The sequence below is a fragment of the Vulpes lagopus genome, chromosome 3 (assembly GCF_018345385.1).
Source record: "Vulpes lagopus strain Blue_001 chromosome 3, ASM1834538v1, whole genome shotgun sequence".
In the NCBI taxonomy this organism is placed as follows: domain Eukaryota; kingdom Metazoa; phylum Chordata; class Mammalia; order Carnivora; family Canidae; genus Vulpes; species Vulpes lagopus.
Window position 1 is genome coordinate 29,852,600 of NC_054826.1, and position 19,202 is coordinate 29,871,801.

The 19,202-nt window shown below is 56.1% G+C and overlaps 1 protein-coding gene across 5 annotated transcripts in view; it reads left to right on the forward strand.

The window, feature by feature from the left end:
* SYNPO (synaptopodin) overlaps positions 1-19,202 on the forward strand; it is a 67,902-nt gene that overhangs the window by 45,137 nt on the left and 3,563 nt on the right. For 4 of the 5 annotated variants that reach the window (XM_041748215.1, XM_041748217.1, XM_041748219.1 and 1 more), the window contains one exon: positions 12,296-14,649. In XM_041748215.1, coding sequence (XP_041604149.1) covers positions 12,296-14,649 — 2,354 coding nt within the window. Of the gene's footprint in view, positions 1-6,681; positions 6,818-12,295; positions 14,650-19,202 lie in introns of those variants that run through there. The other variant, XM_041748218.1, reaches the window with a different exon arrangement.

Here is a 19,202-nt window from a genome sequence, read left to right on the forward strand (position 1 = left end):
GTGCGCATAGCCAAGGGATGGCATGTTATGTAAATAAAAATATTTTCTTAAGTGCATTTTTGGTGAACAGTATGGAGTCTACTATGCACCAAACTATGTTCCAGCATTTGCCCCTAAGTTAATGGGAACACATTTAGAAATTTGTGTGCTCTAAAGTCCAGTGGGCCCCCAACTTGGTTGCACTTCAGAACCCCTCAGGGGGACTGTTAAGGTGGATAATCTGTGGTCTGGGTCTGGGGTGGAGCCCAGGAATGTGCATTTGGGACATACTTCCTGAGGGATCCTGGAGCACCTGCAGCTTTCTGATCTGGGCCAGAGACAGGATGGGACTTGCTCAAGGCCTCATGATGAGTTGGGGACCAAACTGAAACTAAAAGCCAGTTCCTCCCGCCCCCTTCTGGCCTGGCTCTTTCCTCCTACTCTTCAGCTCTCCACCCACCCTCCACCCCCACAGGCAGCAACCTAAAGGGATGAAGCCTGGAAGGAGGATTGTGACATCCAGTGATGCTGCTGGCAGCTGGTAACATTTACAGTGCCGTGCTGGGCATTTTACATGGCTTTTCCATTTAATTGCAGTAGAAAAGGGGACATTCTCCACAGGGACACAACCCACTGGCACATTTGAGGATCAGGCTGTAGATTTTAATGTATCCCTAGAAAGAGGAAGCCATGACTGAGGGGCAGAGGGTGCTGGAGAAGCGAATTTGAAGTCATGCCAGGAGTGCACTTAACATTCTACGGTAGCATATGCCCTCCAGGCGAGGGTTGGCTGGTAGCTCAGTGACCTGGAGACAGGGCAGGCTGGTGGGAGAGAAGTGCACACGCCTTCCCACAAGGTGGATGTACGCGTGCTGCATGTGCATTGGTGCCAGTGGGCCACCCGAGACCCTGTATGTCGCGCTTGCATGCCTGCAGGTGCACAGTGCATACACATTCACGTGTGTGGGTTCTGCACACATGATGCTCCATGTAGTGCAGGTGTGAAGCAAGCGGAACTTTTCTGTGTTGGTGTGCGTGCAGAGGAGGAGGTGCTGCTGCTGCAGGCTAGGCTCTCGCCAGCATTAAGAAGCTATTGAGGATGTGTGTATGTTGTCGGGTGTGTATGTGTGTGCACGCCCACATGTGTGTGTATACGTGCGTGCACAAATGGCTGCAATGCAGGGGATCCCTAAGATCCTGAAGGACAGCGGTAGAAGGGCCATTAGAGAACTTGGTTCCTTCATCCGTGTCCCACCTCCACATCATGTGCCCCATCCCCAGGCCTGCCAGGTACGAGGCTGCCTCAGGACCTTCACACCAGCTGTTCCCTCTGCCTGGTCTCTCTTCCTAAACATGCACCGGCCTCACTCCCTCACCTTCTTCACCTCTTTACTCAGGTGTGACTTCTCAGAGACTTTGATTACTGTGTTTACCTTTGCAGACCACCCCCCACACTCCATGCAGTCAGTATATGTCCTGTCCCTGTTTCATCTCTTTTCTATGACATTTACCTTCTGGCCTGCTGGTATAGTTACTCATCTATTTATTATCTTGCTCCCCTGCCAGAATGCAAGCAGGGATCTTTGTTACTCGGTCATGGCTGTGAACAGGCCTGGCTCTTGGTTGGTTTGCAATAAATATCGGGTGAATGAAGGAGTCCATGCACCACCTATACTTATTTCCTGTCTAACTTTCACTACCGAAATATCTACTTTTACCTCTCCCTAAGCAGTAATATGCCTTTCACAGGTTTGATGTGTTCATCATACTCCTTTGCAAGTACACGTGAAATTCACCTATTAGGATTTCGGGTATCAGGGTACCACTTAGATCCTTGGGCTTCCACTGGAGGCTTGGGGGCACCATACTCTAGGAATCACTGCTCTGGTCCAGTCCCTTCTTTGAACACACGGACAGGGGATCCCTGGGTGGCGCAGCGGTTTGGCGCCTGCCTTTGGCCCAGGGCGCGGTCCTGGAGACCCGGGATCGGGTCCCACGTCAGGCTCCCGGTGCATGGAGCCTGCTTCTCCCTCTGCCTGTGTCTCTGCCTCTCTCTCTCTCTCTGTGACTATCATAAAAAAAAAAAAAAAAAAAAAAAAAGAACACACGGACAAACTGAAGCCCAAAGAGGGTCAGAAACTGGTCCAATGTTTCACCCAAATTGTGACAGGACAGGTACTGGGTTCAAATCTCTTGGCCTCTAGTCTTTGGTTCTTGCAGTTTGAGGGACAAGGGATGGGCGGGGCTGGGTGATCCAACTTCTACTCTGGCAGCAGACTCCTCCTTCTGGAGGGGAGCCAGACAGGCCTGGTAATTGGTGAATGGCATAAGGGACTTGGCAGGGTCAGCAGCCTCCAGCACTCCCAGGGCCATGGTATCCTCTTGGCTGCAGGGCTGTGCACCGTGGCTGCACCTTCCCTCCTAGGACTCTTGGACCTGGGGGCCTCCCCGAGGGGCCTGGGCACTCATATCTAGCAAGGGGCAGACCTGGGATTCAAACCTGCTTCTCTCTGCTACAGCACATTGACTAGAGATTGACACTGGGGTGCCCTTGCAGAGAGGATGCTGGACGGCAGGGGTACTGAGAATGAGGGGAACTTGGGCTGTGCTCGACTGTGAGCAGAAGAGCCACACCAGCCTCAGAGATGGCCAGAGAAGGGAAGAAAACAGATAAACATCCTGAGCCCAGCAGAGTTATGCAGAGGTGGGTTTGTGCAAACTGCTAAAGTTAAATCCCCCTCGGGCATGTACAGTACTTTATACTGTAGGAATCATTTCTGCATCTCATTTATGCAGCAGTGACTCTGCAAAGCAGATATTATCATCCTTGTGTCACTGATGAGGAAGTCGAGACCCAGAGAGGTGAGGTGCTTTACCAAAGGTAGCCCTCAAGTGGCACAGGATGCCTTGTTGAACAGGGCGCGGGAGGAGAATGGGCCGCACCTCTGGCTGGACTTGGTAAAGAAAGGCTTTCTGGGAAGGGCAGCCTGGCTGAGCGGATGTGGGAGTGGAGACCGCATACCACTCACTGGCCAGATAGCCCTGGCAAATCCCAAAAACCTTGCTGAGCCTGTTTTCTCATCTGTCAAATGGGTATAATGGCCCCCCAGGCCACAGCTTGTGAAGAGAAAATGAAATAACATAATAATGTAATGATAACACTTAAACCAAATGCCTGGAATATAAGAAGTGTCCAGTAGACAGCAGTCTGATAAAAGTGAAGTGTGTCTCACCGGACAGGTTTGCCCTCCACAGTCACCTGCCCTGACCAAGGGATTCCCAGAGCCCTCTTTGGCAGATGTGCATCTAGTCTGAGACCTGAGAGTTGGCATGGCTCAGGGAACTGCCAGGGGAGGCAGGTGAGCAAGCCTCCAGGGACAGGAGGTCCCAGGGTCAGGCGGCCTCCGGGGATAGGCAGCCTCTGGGGACAGGCGGCCTCCGGGGACAGGCGGCCTCCAGGGTCAGGCGGCCTCCGGGAACAGGCGGCCTCCGGGGTCAGGCGGCTTCCAAGGACAGGCGGCCTCCGCGGTCGGCAGCCTCCGGGGACAGGCGGCCTCCAGGGTCAGTGGGCCTCCAGGGACAGGCGGCCTCAGGGGACAGGCGGCCTCGGGGTCAGGTGGCCTCTGGGGACAGGTGGCCTCCGGGGACAGGCGGCCTCCAGAGACAGGCAGCCTCCGGGATCAGGCGGCCTGGGGGGAGGGTCAGGCGGCCTGGGGGGGGATCAGGCGGCCTGGGGGGGGATCAGGCGGCCTGGGGGGGGGTCAGGCGGCCTGGGGGGCAGGCCATGGGTCCACGGGGTCCACCCTGGTGGCGGCTGCGGGCGCCCAGGCTCCCTGCGCTGTTGCGGAGTGGCCGTCATTATCATTCCTGCTGCGTTCTTTCTCCCGGGCTATTTATTTTTCTGTGAGGAAGGAATGTGGGGAATTTACCGCAGGGCGCTGGCCTTCACTCTCGCTGCAGCGGCCTCTTCTGTAAGAGGGAAGCAGCCCAGACAGCGGCTGAGGAGGCCGAGGCGGAGGAGGGTCCCGGCCCAATCCGGGTCGAATCCGGGGCCAGGGCGGTGGGGCGGTTATGTAACCCACCGGAGGCCCCGTGCAGGTACCACGTAATGCACGCAGCTCCCGTGGAACCTCCCCGGATCACTCTCAGACTCTGCACAAGCCCCTTGGCTCTGTTGCTCTCAAAGGTGCCTTTCTCTCCAGCTGGTCTTGATTTGGGGTAGGGGTGGTGGAGGGGCATGGGGTGGGGATTGTCCTGAGCCTTCCTCCGGCCTCTGCTGGGCTGGCCTTGTGGCTTGGAATGCCTCTACAGGTCCGCCTTTTCAAGACCTAGGGCATATGCCGCCTCTTCCAGGAAGCCTTCCAGGATTCCTTTGTCTGAATTAGTCTCTTTTAGGCTCTTTATTCTCTCAGCATTTAATGGAATATTCTGCCTCTTAGGTCTATCACTGCCACTTGAGGCCTCATCTCCCTTGTCACCCACAAACATGTTGCTCCTTCCCTCCTTCCTTCCCCCACTTCTTCCAGGAAGTACCCTGTAGATGTCTGATCTAGAATCTAGATGAATATGACACCTAGACGAATCCAGAAGTTGTCTCCCGGGACAAATGGCAGGGCAAACTGTGAAGGTGGATTTGGATCATGGGAGGCTCCCTTCAGTCATTTATTTCTTCAACACTTACTGAACTCCCGAGTTACCGCCTCTGCTGAGTGTGGGGGCATTTAGAGAGGATCACACCTGCTCTGGCCCCAGCTTGCTACAGGGCCAAGAGAAAGGGCTGCATCTTTGAGGAGGGCCCAGCGTGCCAGGCCCTAAGCTGGGTGCTGGAGACGCAGAGAGGGACTAAGCCCATGCACACCCCTGGCAGAGGCAGTTTAGGGAAACCGTCTCTCCCGGCCCTGGCTCACCACCTTTTGACTCCTGGATTAAACATGTCTGGAAGTGCAGGGTGTGGCAGTCCTTTCTGTCCCGAGGCTCCCAGGGCTGGGGTGATGGAGGCTGGTGTGACAGGAGAGGACGGGGCTGGGCAGGCCTGGCTTACCAGGGCTGTTCTGGGAAGTGGGGGCCTGAGGCTAAGCATGGTTCTCCATGAACCAGTCCTTTCCAGTTGGCCATGCACCTGGGACTGAGCCTGCCTCTCTCCGGGTCACCATATTCAAGTCCCTGAAAACGACCATACAGCAGAGGTCTAGCAACGAGCAGTGCTTGTGGCCTAAAGGATAGCTGCCAGCTAAAGCCCCTGCCGACTGGAGAACCCAAAACCCAATCCTTTGGTTTCCCCCATCCCACCCACCCTGCCCTGCCTTATGCCAGCCCACTTCCAGTAGAGAGATACCAGGAGTTGGGCCAGGTCTGCTTCCCCTCAGGCCTTGGTCCTAAGCTTTCTCAACTTGTCATTTCCTCTGACCCCTTCTGCTCTGAGGCCCCTGGGCCAGCTTGAGCGGGAGTGGAGCACTGATCTTGGGAGTCCAGATGGATTGATGAGGGCTTCCTGGAGGAAGTGGCAGTTGGGCTGGGCCTGGAACAGTGGATGGGGAAAATGAGCTCTTCAGAAGGAGAGGCCCAGGCCTGGAATCAGACTCCCAGATCCAGCTCTGCTCTGCCTGCCGCTTGCTGGCTGTGAGGCCTGGAGTGAGCTCTCTAAATCTGTGAGTCTCTTTTTCCTCCACAGAGGTCAGGGAGCCTCTCTCATGAGTTGCGGTGAGGTTTCGATGAGAAAATACATGCTAACCCCTTAGCTCAGCAGCAGCTGGGACTCCTCACATGTTGGCTGCTGTCATCCTCATTGACTTCATTGTTATTCTGCAAGCACGCGTGGAAGGTGTGGGGGACGGGGGGAGGGGGGCACAGAGATGAAGCCTTTGAGGCCCCTGCCCTGGAGGCTTCTGTAGTCTGCAGGGAGGTGGGAATGAGGGATAAGACCGAGACTGTGATTGCTGTAGAGCAAGACCTTGGGAGGAGGCAGTGTGGCCGGTGTGATGGGCCCTGGCCTGGGCGCTGGGCCGCCCTGTTTGAATTCCAACCCTGCCTCTACCTGGCTGTGCCGCATTGAGCAGGTCACCTCACCCCTCTGAGCCCATGGAGGCGAAGGCACTGCTGACCTCAAGGGTTGCTATAAATGAAGCAAGGACCTGGCAGGTGGTGAGCACGCCCCGAAGGGTAATTCTCACTCATGTGAATAATATGCAGAGTGATGAGGTTATGATGAAGTGGCGCAGAGGAAACATTGGTGGACCAGGCGAGGCCTTTCGGAGGGAGCGGCGGCATGTGAGTGAGGTGGGAAGGCTGGGGCAGGTAAAAAGGATGTGAGACAGAGAAGGTTCCAGGTAGAGGGGTCGGGTGCAAAGCACACATGGGAGGCGGGAACTCACAGGGCGCCGATGGGAAGCAAGAGCCATTGGATCTTCTCTGGCCGCTGCTGAGGGCACAGGGAGCAGGTTAGCAAGCTCTCAGGCGGGCTCCAGTGTCAGGGCCCCTGAATGCCAGGATGAGGACTTGCTGTTCGATCCTCCACATCCTGGGGAGGCAGGAGAGAGAAGTGAGCGAAGCCAGGCAGAGGGAGATGAATCTGGCAGCACGGGGCGGGTAGATTGGCGGAGGAGAGACTGGGGGCGGAGAGGCCATTTAAAAAGCTGTTGCAAAATCGCTTTTCCTGATAAAGAGCTGGGCTGAGTCATCTGTGGAGGAGAGAAGTCACATCCAGCTCCTCCGTTGCCTTCGAAGTGGGATTTTCCTCTTTGTCAGCGAGGCAATTGGCTGCCTTTCCCCGGAGGCTTTGAGAACCGAGGCCGGCTCAGCATCCAGGGGGAAGCTGGGCTGCAGGGAGGACCCAGCTGGAGTGAGTAAGATGAGCACTCGGAGGTGCCTTTGTGCTTTGGGGTGTGTGACTTAGGGCCTCTGGCATCCCTCTCTGGTCTCAGTTCCCCTCCGGGCCTCAAAAGAAGAGGCCTGTGGTGGCTTCTGACAGCCTGTTAGCAAGGTTGGAGCTAGGTCTCGGGCTCGCCATTTCTGTTCTTAGGCATCTCCCATGTTCTGGCAGTCCTCCTCACCTTAGTATGAATTATTCTCCTCCTGAGAGGAAGGCTGGCAGCCTGCCGAGATTCAGTCAGGTTGCACTCCCTGGGACTTTGGCGTGGATGGAGAACTCCCTAGGGAATAGAGGCTGTGTCATTTCCTCCTTTTCCAGCCTGGAGGATGGGGGGTAGGGGCTGGCAAGGCGGCCAGGCCATTACTCAGGCCCAGTTCATCTTCCTGCCTCCAGCCAGGCCAGAGGTTGTGCAGCGGGCAGCCATTGGTTCCTTCCTGACCCCGGCAGGGGGGCAGTTTACCCAGCCTGTTTACCTGTCCCATTGCCAAGACTCCCGGGCGGCCACAATGGGCTGCCTCCAGCCAGTCTCTATTCCCACCTCTGGCTCCCTGTCCCACTCCACCCTACGTGGGGCCTGGGTACTCCCATTGACGGTAGCCGTGTGAAGAAGCATTTCCTTGAATTCTCTCCCTGTCCTGACCTTCTGCTCTGGCCTCCCTTCCCCTGCCCCACCTCCTTCCTTCAGATCCTCTGTCCAGACCAGCCTGATGGTCTGGCAACTGCCCACAGAGGTGATAGGGGTGGGAGAAAGGGCTTATCCCTGCCAAAGCACAACTGGAACTTAAGTCTCCTGACTCCCTATACCAGTCTCTGTCCACTCAGAGCCTGGTATCGGGAGGTCCTTCATCTCCTAGCAGTCATTTATACCTTAGTAAGAATTAGTTCTAGCAGCCCTTCTCCTGAGAGGAAGAAGGGAGCGTTGCATGAGTTGTCCTAGGCAGCTGGGGACATGGACTATGTGATGAGGAAACAGGCTGTTTTGCAGACCCTCATCCAAAAGCTCTGGAGCCTCCATTGGTGTCCCCTCCCTCCACAGCCTGGGTCTAGAAGGCAGAATGGTTAAGAAATGAGACTCAGCAACTAGACTTTGGGTTTGGAATCCCAGCTCTGCTACTTACAACATGTATGGCCTTGGACAGGTCTCTCTGAGCTCCAGTTTCATCTGCAAACTGGGGAGAATAATAGGGTTGACCTCTTGGAGTTGGGGGGAGAACTGAGTAGGACAATGTGTGTAGAGTGTGCAGCGCAGCCCCTGGGTGGCAGTGGGGGCTGCGTGGTTGCAGCAGCCATTGTAGTCATCATTCTGACAGCTGACAGCTGCACTTGGGGCTTCTCCCCCACACTCCCCTCCGAGGGAGTTAGCCCTGTTGGACCCTGTTCTCCTGACCCCGGGCAGCTCTTCCTTGTGTCTGCCCTCACCCCTTCCTCTGCTGAAGGCCTGTCTTCAGAGCTCCCGACCCATTGTCCAGGGTGGGTCACTCAAGGGCCAGCACCCCACCCCCCTAAGAGGGGGCATCACGGCTTACACAGGCACAGGCTGCAGCCATGCAGGTGGGGGGCTCGGGAGGCACCTGGACCCTGCGGCCCTCGGCCACCTCCTGCTTCTCTGGGGGCAGGGAGCACCATCCGGCTCCTGGCTGGCCGGGACATGGCCAGAGGCAACCATTCCTGAGTCTGGGGGATTTTGCGTGGAACTGCCACCCCTGGTGCCCTGCAGTGCGGGACTCTGGGGTGCCTGTGGCCGGCCCGGCCCCCCTTCTCCCAGCTTTGTTTGTGCAGGGTGGCAGAAGTCGGCTGGATCGCTGGCAGGGTCTTGTCCAAGCCTCCTGCCGGATTCCTTTTCCGTGGAGTCACTGCAGGCGGGGGGTGGGGGCACAGGAGCTCCCTCAGAGGCAGGGCTTTCTCACCCCTTGGCCTTTTCAGCTGCCCTCCTCTAGTCCCAGAACAGCAGTGGGGGGAAGTTCCAAGCCCGCTGGGGGTCAGCAGACAGGGTCCTGGCCCGGGGCCTACTCTGCGATCCTCTCCCTCTCTGAGCCTCCAGGCCTGCTTATCCCGGAGGCCCTTCATGCTTTGTCATTTTGAGTATTTTCTAAACCCTTGGCCTTTAGAACCAGTCTGGGGATAGGATGGAAGCAGAGAAGCAAGGGGAAAAACAGGCAAGTGCAGGGGACATTGGGAAGTCTGGATTTTTCAAACACTGAAGCACTTTCTGTGAGCCCCACACTGTGGGGACGCGCTAGCCACAAAGCTTGGTGCTCTCTGGAGTCATGTAGAGCCAGGGACGAGTCAGCTCTGTACTTTCTGGCTCTGTGACCTTGGGCAACTCACTTTACCACTCTGAACCTGGTTTTCTCATCACTGAAAAATAGACAATAGGGACGCCCGGGTGGCTCAGTAGTTGAGCACCTGCCTTTGGCTCAGGGCGTGATCCCGGGGTCCTGGGATCGAGTTCCGCATCAGGCTCCCCACAGGGAACCTGCTTCTCCCTCTGCCTATGTCTCTGCCTCGCTCTCTGTGTCTCTCATGAATAAATAAATAAAATCAATTTTAAAAGTAGATAATAATGGTTCATGCTTCATAGCATTGTTGTGGAAATGAAATAAAATAATATGTATAATCGATGTTAGCAGTTGTGTCATAAGAAACACCGGTGAGACTATGGATGTGTATCCTGACCATGTCCCATGGGATGTGATTTGTGTCTGTGAATCTCTGTAGGGCTCTCAGGTTGGAAAGAAAAATAAATTTTTTTCATCTATGTGGCAGTAGAGGTTGGGGGTGAATGTAAGGTGTGACTTTATAGCTAAAGAGCCTTTGTTAGTGGGAGGCAGCCTCTTAGGGCACTGAGCTCCCTGTCTGTGGCGTGTGTAAGCAGAGGCTTGTAACTCAGGGGCATGGTCTTAGCATCACAGGAATTATGTGGGCAGTTGGGCCCAGGGACAGCCATCGTCGAGACTCTAAGGTTCTGGGGCTTGGGGCAGTAATCCCTGCCTCTCCAACAGCACTGACATCCCCTGCTGTGTGACCTTAAGAGAATCTCCTTTGCCAGAAGAAGCTCTGACCCCTTCCAAGGAGCAGAGAAGGGTTACCACCGAGCAGCTCCTCCCCTGTCCACTGAGCTTGATGACAATGAGTGCTGCTGACATTCATGACCTCATTACAGCCTCTCAACCCTAACGTCAGTACTTTTATCACTTCTTCTCAGTTAAGGAAACTGGCTCCCAGAGGTGTGGTAACTTGCCAAGGTCACACAAGTAGCAAATGGCAGAGCCCAGATTTGGGCCAGGAGTCCTGGTTTCACAGCAGAGCAGAGGAGGCAAACATTGTATGAGCCCAGCAACCTCTCAGGGGCCCCTGTGTGGCTGGCTCGCCTCTATCTAAGACCCTACCCCAGGGCAGTGGCCTGGCCAAACCTGCAAATTCTTCATCTTTTATAGATGGGGTGATCTAAGTAGCAGAGGAGCCCTACTAAGAGGGAGCAAGTGTCAGGGTGCACAAGGCAGGCTCTTCTGGACAGGTGGGCACGGGTGTGTGTGGGTGGGGAGCCAGATCCTGATGGGAGGCAGGGAGAAGGAGATGGGGACCAGAGAGCTGCTGCTCTGACCCTGGGGTGACTCTCTGGGCCTCAGTTTCCTCATCTATACAATGGGGGTGATGGTCAAAGAGCTCCTCTGTAAGGACCCTTCTGGTGCTGGGAGTCCATGAATTCTGAGCCTCGCTGGCAGGGTGCCTGGAAAGACTGTCCCTGGAGACCCATTCAGCATGTCATGGCCAGCGCTAATGAGGGCATGGTAGGAGGGAGGGCAGGGTCAGATTCCTCAAGAACTAATTAGCTTCCCACAGTAGGGAGGGGCGGGGGGAGGATGACAGACAGAAGAATTTTTCCAGCCACTGACTGTTAACCATGCCCACAGGCTATCTCGTCCATCTGTCCACTGGTCCATTTGTTCATTCATTGTTCAATAAGCATATATTGAGCACCAATGTGTGCCAGCCGGGCGCTGGGGGTATAAAGAGAAATGGTTGCTGACTGTGAACGTAGTGAACGTACAGATGAACAGGGGTCTGACCCCAGCTTGATCACCGATCTCGGGTCCCAGACTCCAGCCTTAGACAGAACCTGCCCCATCCCCGACCCCATGACTCTGTCTCCCGTACATCCCAAAGGGACCTTCTGGAACAAGCAGGCAGCTTGAGCATGGGTTGTGAACCCAGCGAGAACTGGGTTTGACTCCAGCTTTGCAGCCCTTTGCTGTGTGACTATGGCTGAGTTCCTTACAAAGCCTCTGGACCTCATTTTCCACTTCTGTAAAACAGGAGCAAGTAATGGTTGTCTCCTACCAATATCCTTGTGAGGACAAAATAAAGTAATGCAACGTGCTAGTAGAGTCGCTGCAGAAATTAGTCCAATGTCTTACTCTCATGATATTAAAATATGAGAAGTTAAAAATGATTAAATAAAAGCAAGAAGAAACTGGTCGCAGTTGTTACTGATTTGCAGTGTGGGTTCTCAGGGGTGGAGGGACAATTTGTACTGAATTCTTTGTGGGTTTTAAATTTTTTAAAAGTTTTAGACCATGTGAATGCATTACCTACTCTAAAAAGAGGAAGTGTTAGTGTCATCAAATGATTGAAAGTGTAAAGGCCCCTAAGACAGGCCCATAGAAAATCTCCTGGGGGGTTTGTTCATGCATTCAGTAATGCCTACTGAGTGCCCACTTTATGCCAGGCACTATTCTAGGGGCCAGGGACAGAATGATGACCAGGTCAAACAAGGTCATTGCCCCCTTAGTGCTTACATTCTAGGTGGGATGATAAACTAGGAAATGATAATCGCAAATTATGGTGAATGTCATGAAGAAAATAAAGCAAAGAGACGGGATAGGAGAGGGGAGGACTGATTATAGAAGAAGACCCCTCCAGAGTGGGAACATTCAAGTGAGTCCCATGTGGCAAGAAGGAACCAACATGGAATACCACCTGGGAAAAGATCATTCCAAGCAGAGAAAAGAGCAAGTGCAAAGGTCCTGGGGCAGGAACAAACTTGGCATTTTCAAGGAATTGAGAGAATGCCAGCAGAGCAGAGCCTAGTGAGTGCAGAAGGGTGGTAGGGGATGAGTCAGGGCTGTAGCGGGTACTGCTAGGGTGAGATGTTCTTGCTGAGTGCAGTATCAACAACCTTCAGAGGGAAGCCAAATGAGGGTCAGGTTCATCCTGAAAGGGTAATCGGGAGGTTTTACACAGGCAGTGGCATTTGAGTTGGGCCACGATTGTTGGGTCACGGATCTTTATGAGGAGAGGGGATTCCAGGAAACAGTGAGTAAAGATCAAATTCCAGAGGAAAAGATCATCAGTAGGAGGGACACGGTGGCCATCTGTCTGTCTGTCTCTGTACCCCCGTGGCTCTACATTCTCACTCGCTAACTGGACCTCTGTCCTTCTCTACAGCGTTGGGCCAGAGCACTAGCCTCACCGAGAGAGATCTGAAAGAGGCCAAGGCCCGGAGCCAACAGATCGCTGCCCAGCTGACCACCCCTCCCAGCTCCAACTCCCGGGGCGTCCAGCTCTTCAACAGGCGCCGGCAAAGAGTGAACCAGTTCACCTCGGAGAACCAGGGCCTGAGGGGCCCCAAGCCCAGCCAGGAGTCCCTCAGAGTGCCCCCTGCCAGCCCTGCAGGCTATGCCTCAGGGCTCTGCTTGAGTCCCCCCTCACTGCCTGAACCAGGCCCTCCAAGCAACCCCGACCTCCGGAGCCCTGACGCGGGGGTCCCTGCTCACAGCATGGAGGGATGCTCAGAGAAAGCCAACTTGCTGCGGCACCTGGAGAAGGTGGCCAGCGAGGAGGAAGAGGTCCCGCTGGTGGTTTATTTGAAGGAGAACGCAGCCCTGCTGACGGCCAATGGGCTGCACCTGTCCCAGAACCGAGAGGTCCAGCAGAGCCAACCAAGCCCGCCCACGACAGAGGCCCACAGCCCAGCTGCAGATGGCAACCAGAACCTGTCCTCACTCAGTGCCACCCTCACCACACCAGCTTCTAACAGCAACCACAGCCTGCCAGCTGCAGACATCAACCAGAACCCACCGGCGACTGTCACCCCGCAGAGCCTGCCGCTCTCAAACAGCCAGCAGCCCTCGGAGGCACAGCTCCCTCCCAATGGCACGGCGTCAGATTGCAAACCCAGCAGCCTGTGTTCCAGCGGGCAGCCCCCAGAGCCAGCTGCGGAGGTGAGATCCAGCACACTTCTAATTGATAAGGTGTCAGCTCCACCTACCACCACCAACACCTTCTCCAGAGAAACTACTCCCATCTCCGACTCTGGGACCCCAGCCCCGGATTTCATGTCCAGCTCCCTGCTCATCGATGTACAGCCCAGTGTCCCAGTGGTGCCAACAGAACAAGAGATGTCTGGGTGGGCAGCCACGCCCACGCCCACCAAGCTATACAGTGAGGTCCACTTCACACTGGCCAAGCCCCCATCAGTGGTCAACAGGACCGCCAGACCCTTCGGCATCCAGGCACCGGGGAGCACCAGCCAGATGGAGCGGAGCCCCATGGTAGAGAGACGACATCTTGGGGAGAAGGCCTTGGCTTCCCAGCCCCCCATCGTGGCAGACAGGAGCCCTCGGCCACAGAGACACGTGATGTCCCACAGCCCCATGGTGGAAAGGAGGTCCGTGGCACAGCGAAGCCCTGCCTTGGAGAGACGCCCCTTGGGGAACTTCACTCCACCTCCCACCTATGCCGAGACCTTGTCCACGGCCCCCCTGGCTCCCCGGGTTAGGTCTCCCCCCTCCTACTCTGCCCTTTACCCCAGCTCCGACCCCAAGCCTTCTCATCTGAAGAGCCAGGCGGTTCCTGCCAGCAAGACGGGCATTTTGGAGGAGTCAATGGCCCGCAGGGGCAGCCGGAAATCCATGTTCACTTTCGTGGAGAAGCCCAAGGTGACCCCGAATCCAGACCTGCTGGACCTGGTACAGACGGCTGATGAGAAGCGGAGGCAGAGGGACCAGGGGGAGGCAGGCGTGGAGGAGGAGCCCTTCGCGCTGGGGGCTGAGGCCTCCAACTTCCAGCAGGAGTCAGCACCCCGGGACAGGGCCAGCCCCGCGGCGGCCGAGGAGATCCTCCCGGAGTGGGCCTCCTGCCTCAAGTCACCGCGCATCCAGGCCAAGCCGAAGCCCAAACCCAACCAGAACCTGTCCGAGGCCTCCGGGAAGGGGGCCGAGCTCTATGCCCGCCGCCAGTCCCGGATGGAGAAGTATGTCATCGAGTCCTCGGGCCACACCGAACTGGCCCGCTGCCCTTCACCCACCATGTCCCTGCCTTCATCCTGGAAATATTCCACCAATGCTCCTGGCGGCTTCCGAGTGGCCTCCCGGAGCCCAGCCCGGACCCCGCCCGCCTCCCTCTACCACGGCTACCTGCCTGAGAATGGGGTCCTGCGCCCCGAGCCTACCAAGCAGCCGGCCTACCCGCTGCGGGCCTCGCTCTACGTCCTCTCGCCCATCAAGGAGCCTGTCAAGGCCTCGCCGAGAGCTGCCTCGCCCGCCAAGCCGAGCTCCCTGGACCTGGTGCCCAGCCTGCCCAAGGGGGCCCTTCCGGCGTCGCCCGCCCTGCCTCGGGCCTCCCGCTCCTCACCGGGCCTCTACACCTCTCCTGGCCAGGACGGCCTCCAGCCCACGGCCGTGAGCCCAACCTACAGCAGCGATATCTCCCCCGTGTCGCCCTCCAGGGCGTGGTCTCCCCGAGCCAAGCAGGCCCCCAGGCCTTCCTTCTCCACCCGGAATGCTGGGATCGAGGCTCAGGTGTGGAAGCCTTCCTTCTGCTTCAAGTAAAGGATCCCACAGGAATCCCACTACCTGGCAGGGCGCCCTCTCTGAGGGCGGGATGGAGAGCAGATGTGTCTGGAAGTGGCACAGAGCTGAGGGTCAGGAGTATGGGGACTCGGGGCTCAGAGGCTGATGATGCCACCAGCTAGCTTTGTGACTTTGGGCAAGTCACCTCCGCTCTCTGGGCTACAGCTGCCACAAGGGTCATTAGACTCCACGTCTGAGGGATCTGCCATCCGATACTGGGTCGAGGGGGAGGGTCATGGAGAGAGAATTCCCTTGGCAGGCCGAAATGAGGCTGGGGGGGCTTCCTCGGGCCTTCGTGAGCTGTAGGGATGCCAGCGTCTTGCTGGGGAATGGCCTAGAAGGGGGCCCCAAGATGGGCTTCTGAAATCAACAGAGCCCTCCAGTGCCTCTGTGCAACCAGCCAGCCAAGGGTCCGCCTCCTCAGCTGCTCCAGTTCCTGGCATCCTTCTGCCTGTCGCTGGCTTCTTACCTGCACTGGTCTGTCTCCTCCACCTCTGCCTTCTGGACACCGTTTCCTCTCCGCTGCTTCAGAGAGCTTTGCCTCGGCCGCCACGTTCTCTCCTCTCGTGGGCTCTTCTGCTGGATGAGGACTTAGCCCACCACCGCTGTCTGATGCTTTCCTCCCTGGCCCTCTGCTTCCCTGCCTCCATGTCCTCTGCAGACACCTGGCTCCCCTTTAGGGACCAGACCTCCGTCCTGGTTCCACCCGGCTCGCCCTCCGTGTGCTGGGGTGTGCGAGGTCCCAGGGCATCCCCGAGAGGAGGGGAGCCCTGTAGAAGGATGTGCAGGGTGTGCAGTGAGACGGGCCCCTGGCAGTCCATTGGCTAGTTGGCCTTCAACCTCAGCCAAGATCTGCCCAACTAAGAGCAGCTATCTCTATGCAGTGGAGGGGGCCGCAGGGAGAGAGGTTGGGAGGAGGGTCTGGTCCCATCTCAGCCTCCCCTTGCTGTGTGAGTCTGGCCAAGTCACCTTCCCTCTCTGGACGTGTTTTCTTATTTGTACAATCAGTGCCCTTCCAGCCGTGACAGTCTGTGAGGATTGGGAGGAGAGGCTGGTGCTCTGGGAGAAAGGCCTTGTAAGTGATAAGACAGTCCCCTGGGAAGAGTGGGGGAGGAAACGGGCTGTTGCCATAGAACCGTTGGAGATGGAGATGTGAGGTCTGTGAGGACGTCCTGGGAGCGTGTGGCTGGAGGCCAGGGGATCGGAAGCCTAGGCTGGTCCCGCACAGGCTCAGGGTGGCCTGGGGACCGTGGAAGCATAGTAAAGGCTGGGCAGGAGCACAGCGGATTGGTGGGACGGAGGAGGAGCCCTTGAAGCTTTGAGGAGAAGGCCGGGGTTTCAGAGGTCTGGACTCTAACAGATGAATTCCATGTGAATCTTTGGGTTTCAGTGTCCCCTACAGTGAGGGTGCTGAGTCAGGTAGTGTGAGATTCTCACCACCTCTGACACATTTGATGCTATACGTCCCCAAATCAGGCTTGGTGGGGTGGGGTGGGGGGAGAGAATACGGACGCAAGAGGCAGCATTCAGATGGAAGCCTCCCAAGGCTGGGGGCCGAGCACCACCCACTTTCTCTTCCCCAGCCCTATTTCTGGGCTCCCAGCGGGGCGAGGGGTGGTGGAGGCGGTGCCCATGCTGGGCTGAGCCTGCAGTTTTCGTGAGCTCTGGGCTCGTCTCCATGGGAACAGGGGGTGCCTTCCTAGTGAGTTCATTCTGCCCAGAACTTGGGGGCATGCGTGGGGGAGTCGTAAGTGAGCTCAGCTTCTTCATGCCAGGCCCCTCCCAGGACGGAGTGAAGCCCCTACCCCGACCCCTGATCCCTTCTACCCCTGAGGGCTAGCTAGCAACCGAAGAGCCCACCCTCCATCCTGCAGCTCCTGCGGCCAGGCTGGCCGAGCTCTTCCCCCAACTTTGTTTTCTCTCCTGTTCTCAATACACTCAGCCTCAAATCTGTCTCGCTTCTTTCTTTCTTCCGCGCTCTCTGGCTGGTGGTCTGGGCTCTCCCCTTCCTCCCTGATTCTGGCCTGGGGAGTGGGGTAGGACGACTCAGTTGCCGTGTGTGAGCGTGTGGCATGTCTCTGTGAGCTGTCTGCGACTGCTGTGTGTCCGGATCTGCCGTGGGTACAGAGGTGTGGTGGCTTGGAAGTGGGGGATCCCCTCTCTTCCTTGGGTCAGCACTTAGGGAACCATACTCCCATGAAAATCATTTTTCTGTTTTCTCCTTCATGCAGAGTTTGGCCAAAAAGGCTATAGGGTGTGGGGGAAACCCACAGCCCCTTACAGTCCAGGTGTGTTTGAATTCTTTAAAAGTGGAATGTAAATGCCTTTAGGCAGAGCATATACTTTCTGGTTCCCTCCGGCCCCCTCCCCCTCGCCCTGTTATCTAAATCGGGCAATTTCCCCTATTCATCGCCTCCTGGCTCCTGCAAATGGTTTCTGCCGGGTGGAGAGGAACAAACTGCCATCAAGAGTCAGAACTGGGTTGTCCCAGATCTGCACCGACTCCCTGTGTGACCTCAGACGACCCCTTCTCCCCCGGGCCTCAGTTTCCCTTCCGCATGAGGAAGGGCTTGCAGTAGGTAGCCTGGGAGCCAGCTCTGGTCTCTGATAGTTCCTATCTGACTGCTCAAGGCTTCACCCCACACACGTGCCCTGCAGTGGAACTGGTGCTGGGTTAAGTGGGCGCTGCCTTCTGAATTTTTACCCATGTGCATTTCCAGGGAGTTCTGGCTTACATAATACATCGAGAGCTTTGTCAGAAAGTGAACGGCCCTGACTTCTCACAGCATTTTTGTATTGTGCACCCCCACCTCCCCCACTGCGCACACAGAGGCAGTACCGAGACATGGCAGTTCCGATGAGGTCAGGCTCTGGCCCACCTCCAAATGATGAGGAGCTGCTTACCACTGCCCAACATTGCAACCCCGGCTTGGAAAGTCCATTCTTTTTCTTCCCCCTCACCGGCCCTAACCTTCCCCTTGAGGCCATCAAAGGCAGAGGTGACCTGTAGAGATTTCAGACAGGTATCATAACTGCCCCTGCCCCAGCCCTTTTCCTGGCTGCAGAGCCCTGGTCCTTTTGCCCCCACGCTTGTTGGTGGGCTGGGATCGTGAACTCTGGGATCATTTCCCACAGTTGGGCTAACTGAAAGCTTCCTGGGAGGCGTCACAGGCCGAGCAGCTCCCAGTGTCTCTGGCTCACATATACGCAGCAACTCTCATCCTGGGAGCCAAACGGTTGGATCCTACGCTGAGCTTTAACTTTTCAAATGGATGATTGGGGTCTTGGATGTCCCCAGGAGATCCCTCAGGGCCCCTCCAGTATTACCACCTCGTGGTAATCCTATCTCCCATCCGGACGACTGCACAACATTCCTTTTTAGGTTTAAGGGACCCCATTTTGAGTCAGCTCATCTAGGAGCTGCTGCATTGTATGCAGAAAACACACTCTGTGACTTCCTTTTGATTGGTAGGAACCCGATTCTGATTGGATGAGAGGCTGACTGGCTTGGCTGTGGCTGATTCCTGATTGGATGAAAGAATGGATCTCATGAATGGCTCTAGATTTTGATTGGGTAGAAGACACTGAATGGACTGGCTAGTTCTGGACTGGGGGTGGGGGGGATTGACTGCTGCTGAATTTGCATTGGATCGAAGGCTGAGTGGACTGGTCTACTGCTGGAATCTGATTGGATGAAGAGGTGGTTTAGCAGCTACAAGCAGGGCATGATCTTCAAGTCCTGCACTTTCATAGCAGTTCTCCCAAGTGCTTTAGCATGGTGTAGCCTTTGAGCAGGAGGTAATCTCTCCTCTCTCTCTCTCTCTCTCTCTCTCTCTCACACACACACACACACACACACATCCTGGTGGGGCAGGACACACCACACACAAAGATAGTCATTTACACCTCTGAACTTCATTTTCATCCTTGTAAAATGGGTGTGATAATGCCAGCTACCTCATCAGCATGTTGTGAGGCTCTAATGAGAGACAAAGGATGACACTGCAACTCGTAGACTGGAAAGTCCCTAAACAGGTAGGAAACCGGTGCAGTAATGTTTAGCAGAGCAGTGCTTTATCACCTCAAAGATGTACAGCAACCTGGCTTCACCAAATCCACACTCCCTACCCCATGCTGGCAAGAAGTCCAGCCAGGAGAGTGTGCTGCCTAGGGCAGAATGACCCACTTCCTTTTGTGTTCCCATCTGTCAGTGGGAACTTCCTCTCTGCTCAGGGCATGGGAGGAAAAAAATTAGGAGGTGACCATGGCAACATGGCAAGAGGGTTGGGGCTGAGGGCCCTTCCCTAAGTCCTTGACGATTTTCCGTTTAAAATTTTTTTTTTAAGATGTTATTTATTGGGCAGCCCCGGTGGCTCAGCGGTTTAGCGCTGCCTGCAGCCCTGATTGTGATCCTGGAGACCCGGGATCAAGTCCCACGTCGGATCAAGTCCCACGTCGGGCACCCTGCATAGAGCCTGCTTCTCCCTTTGCCTCTGTGTGTG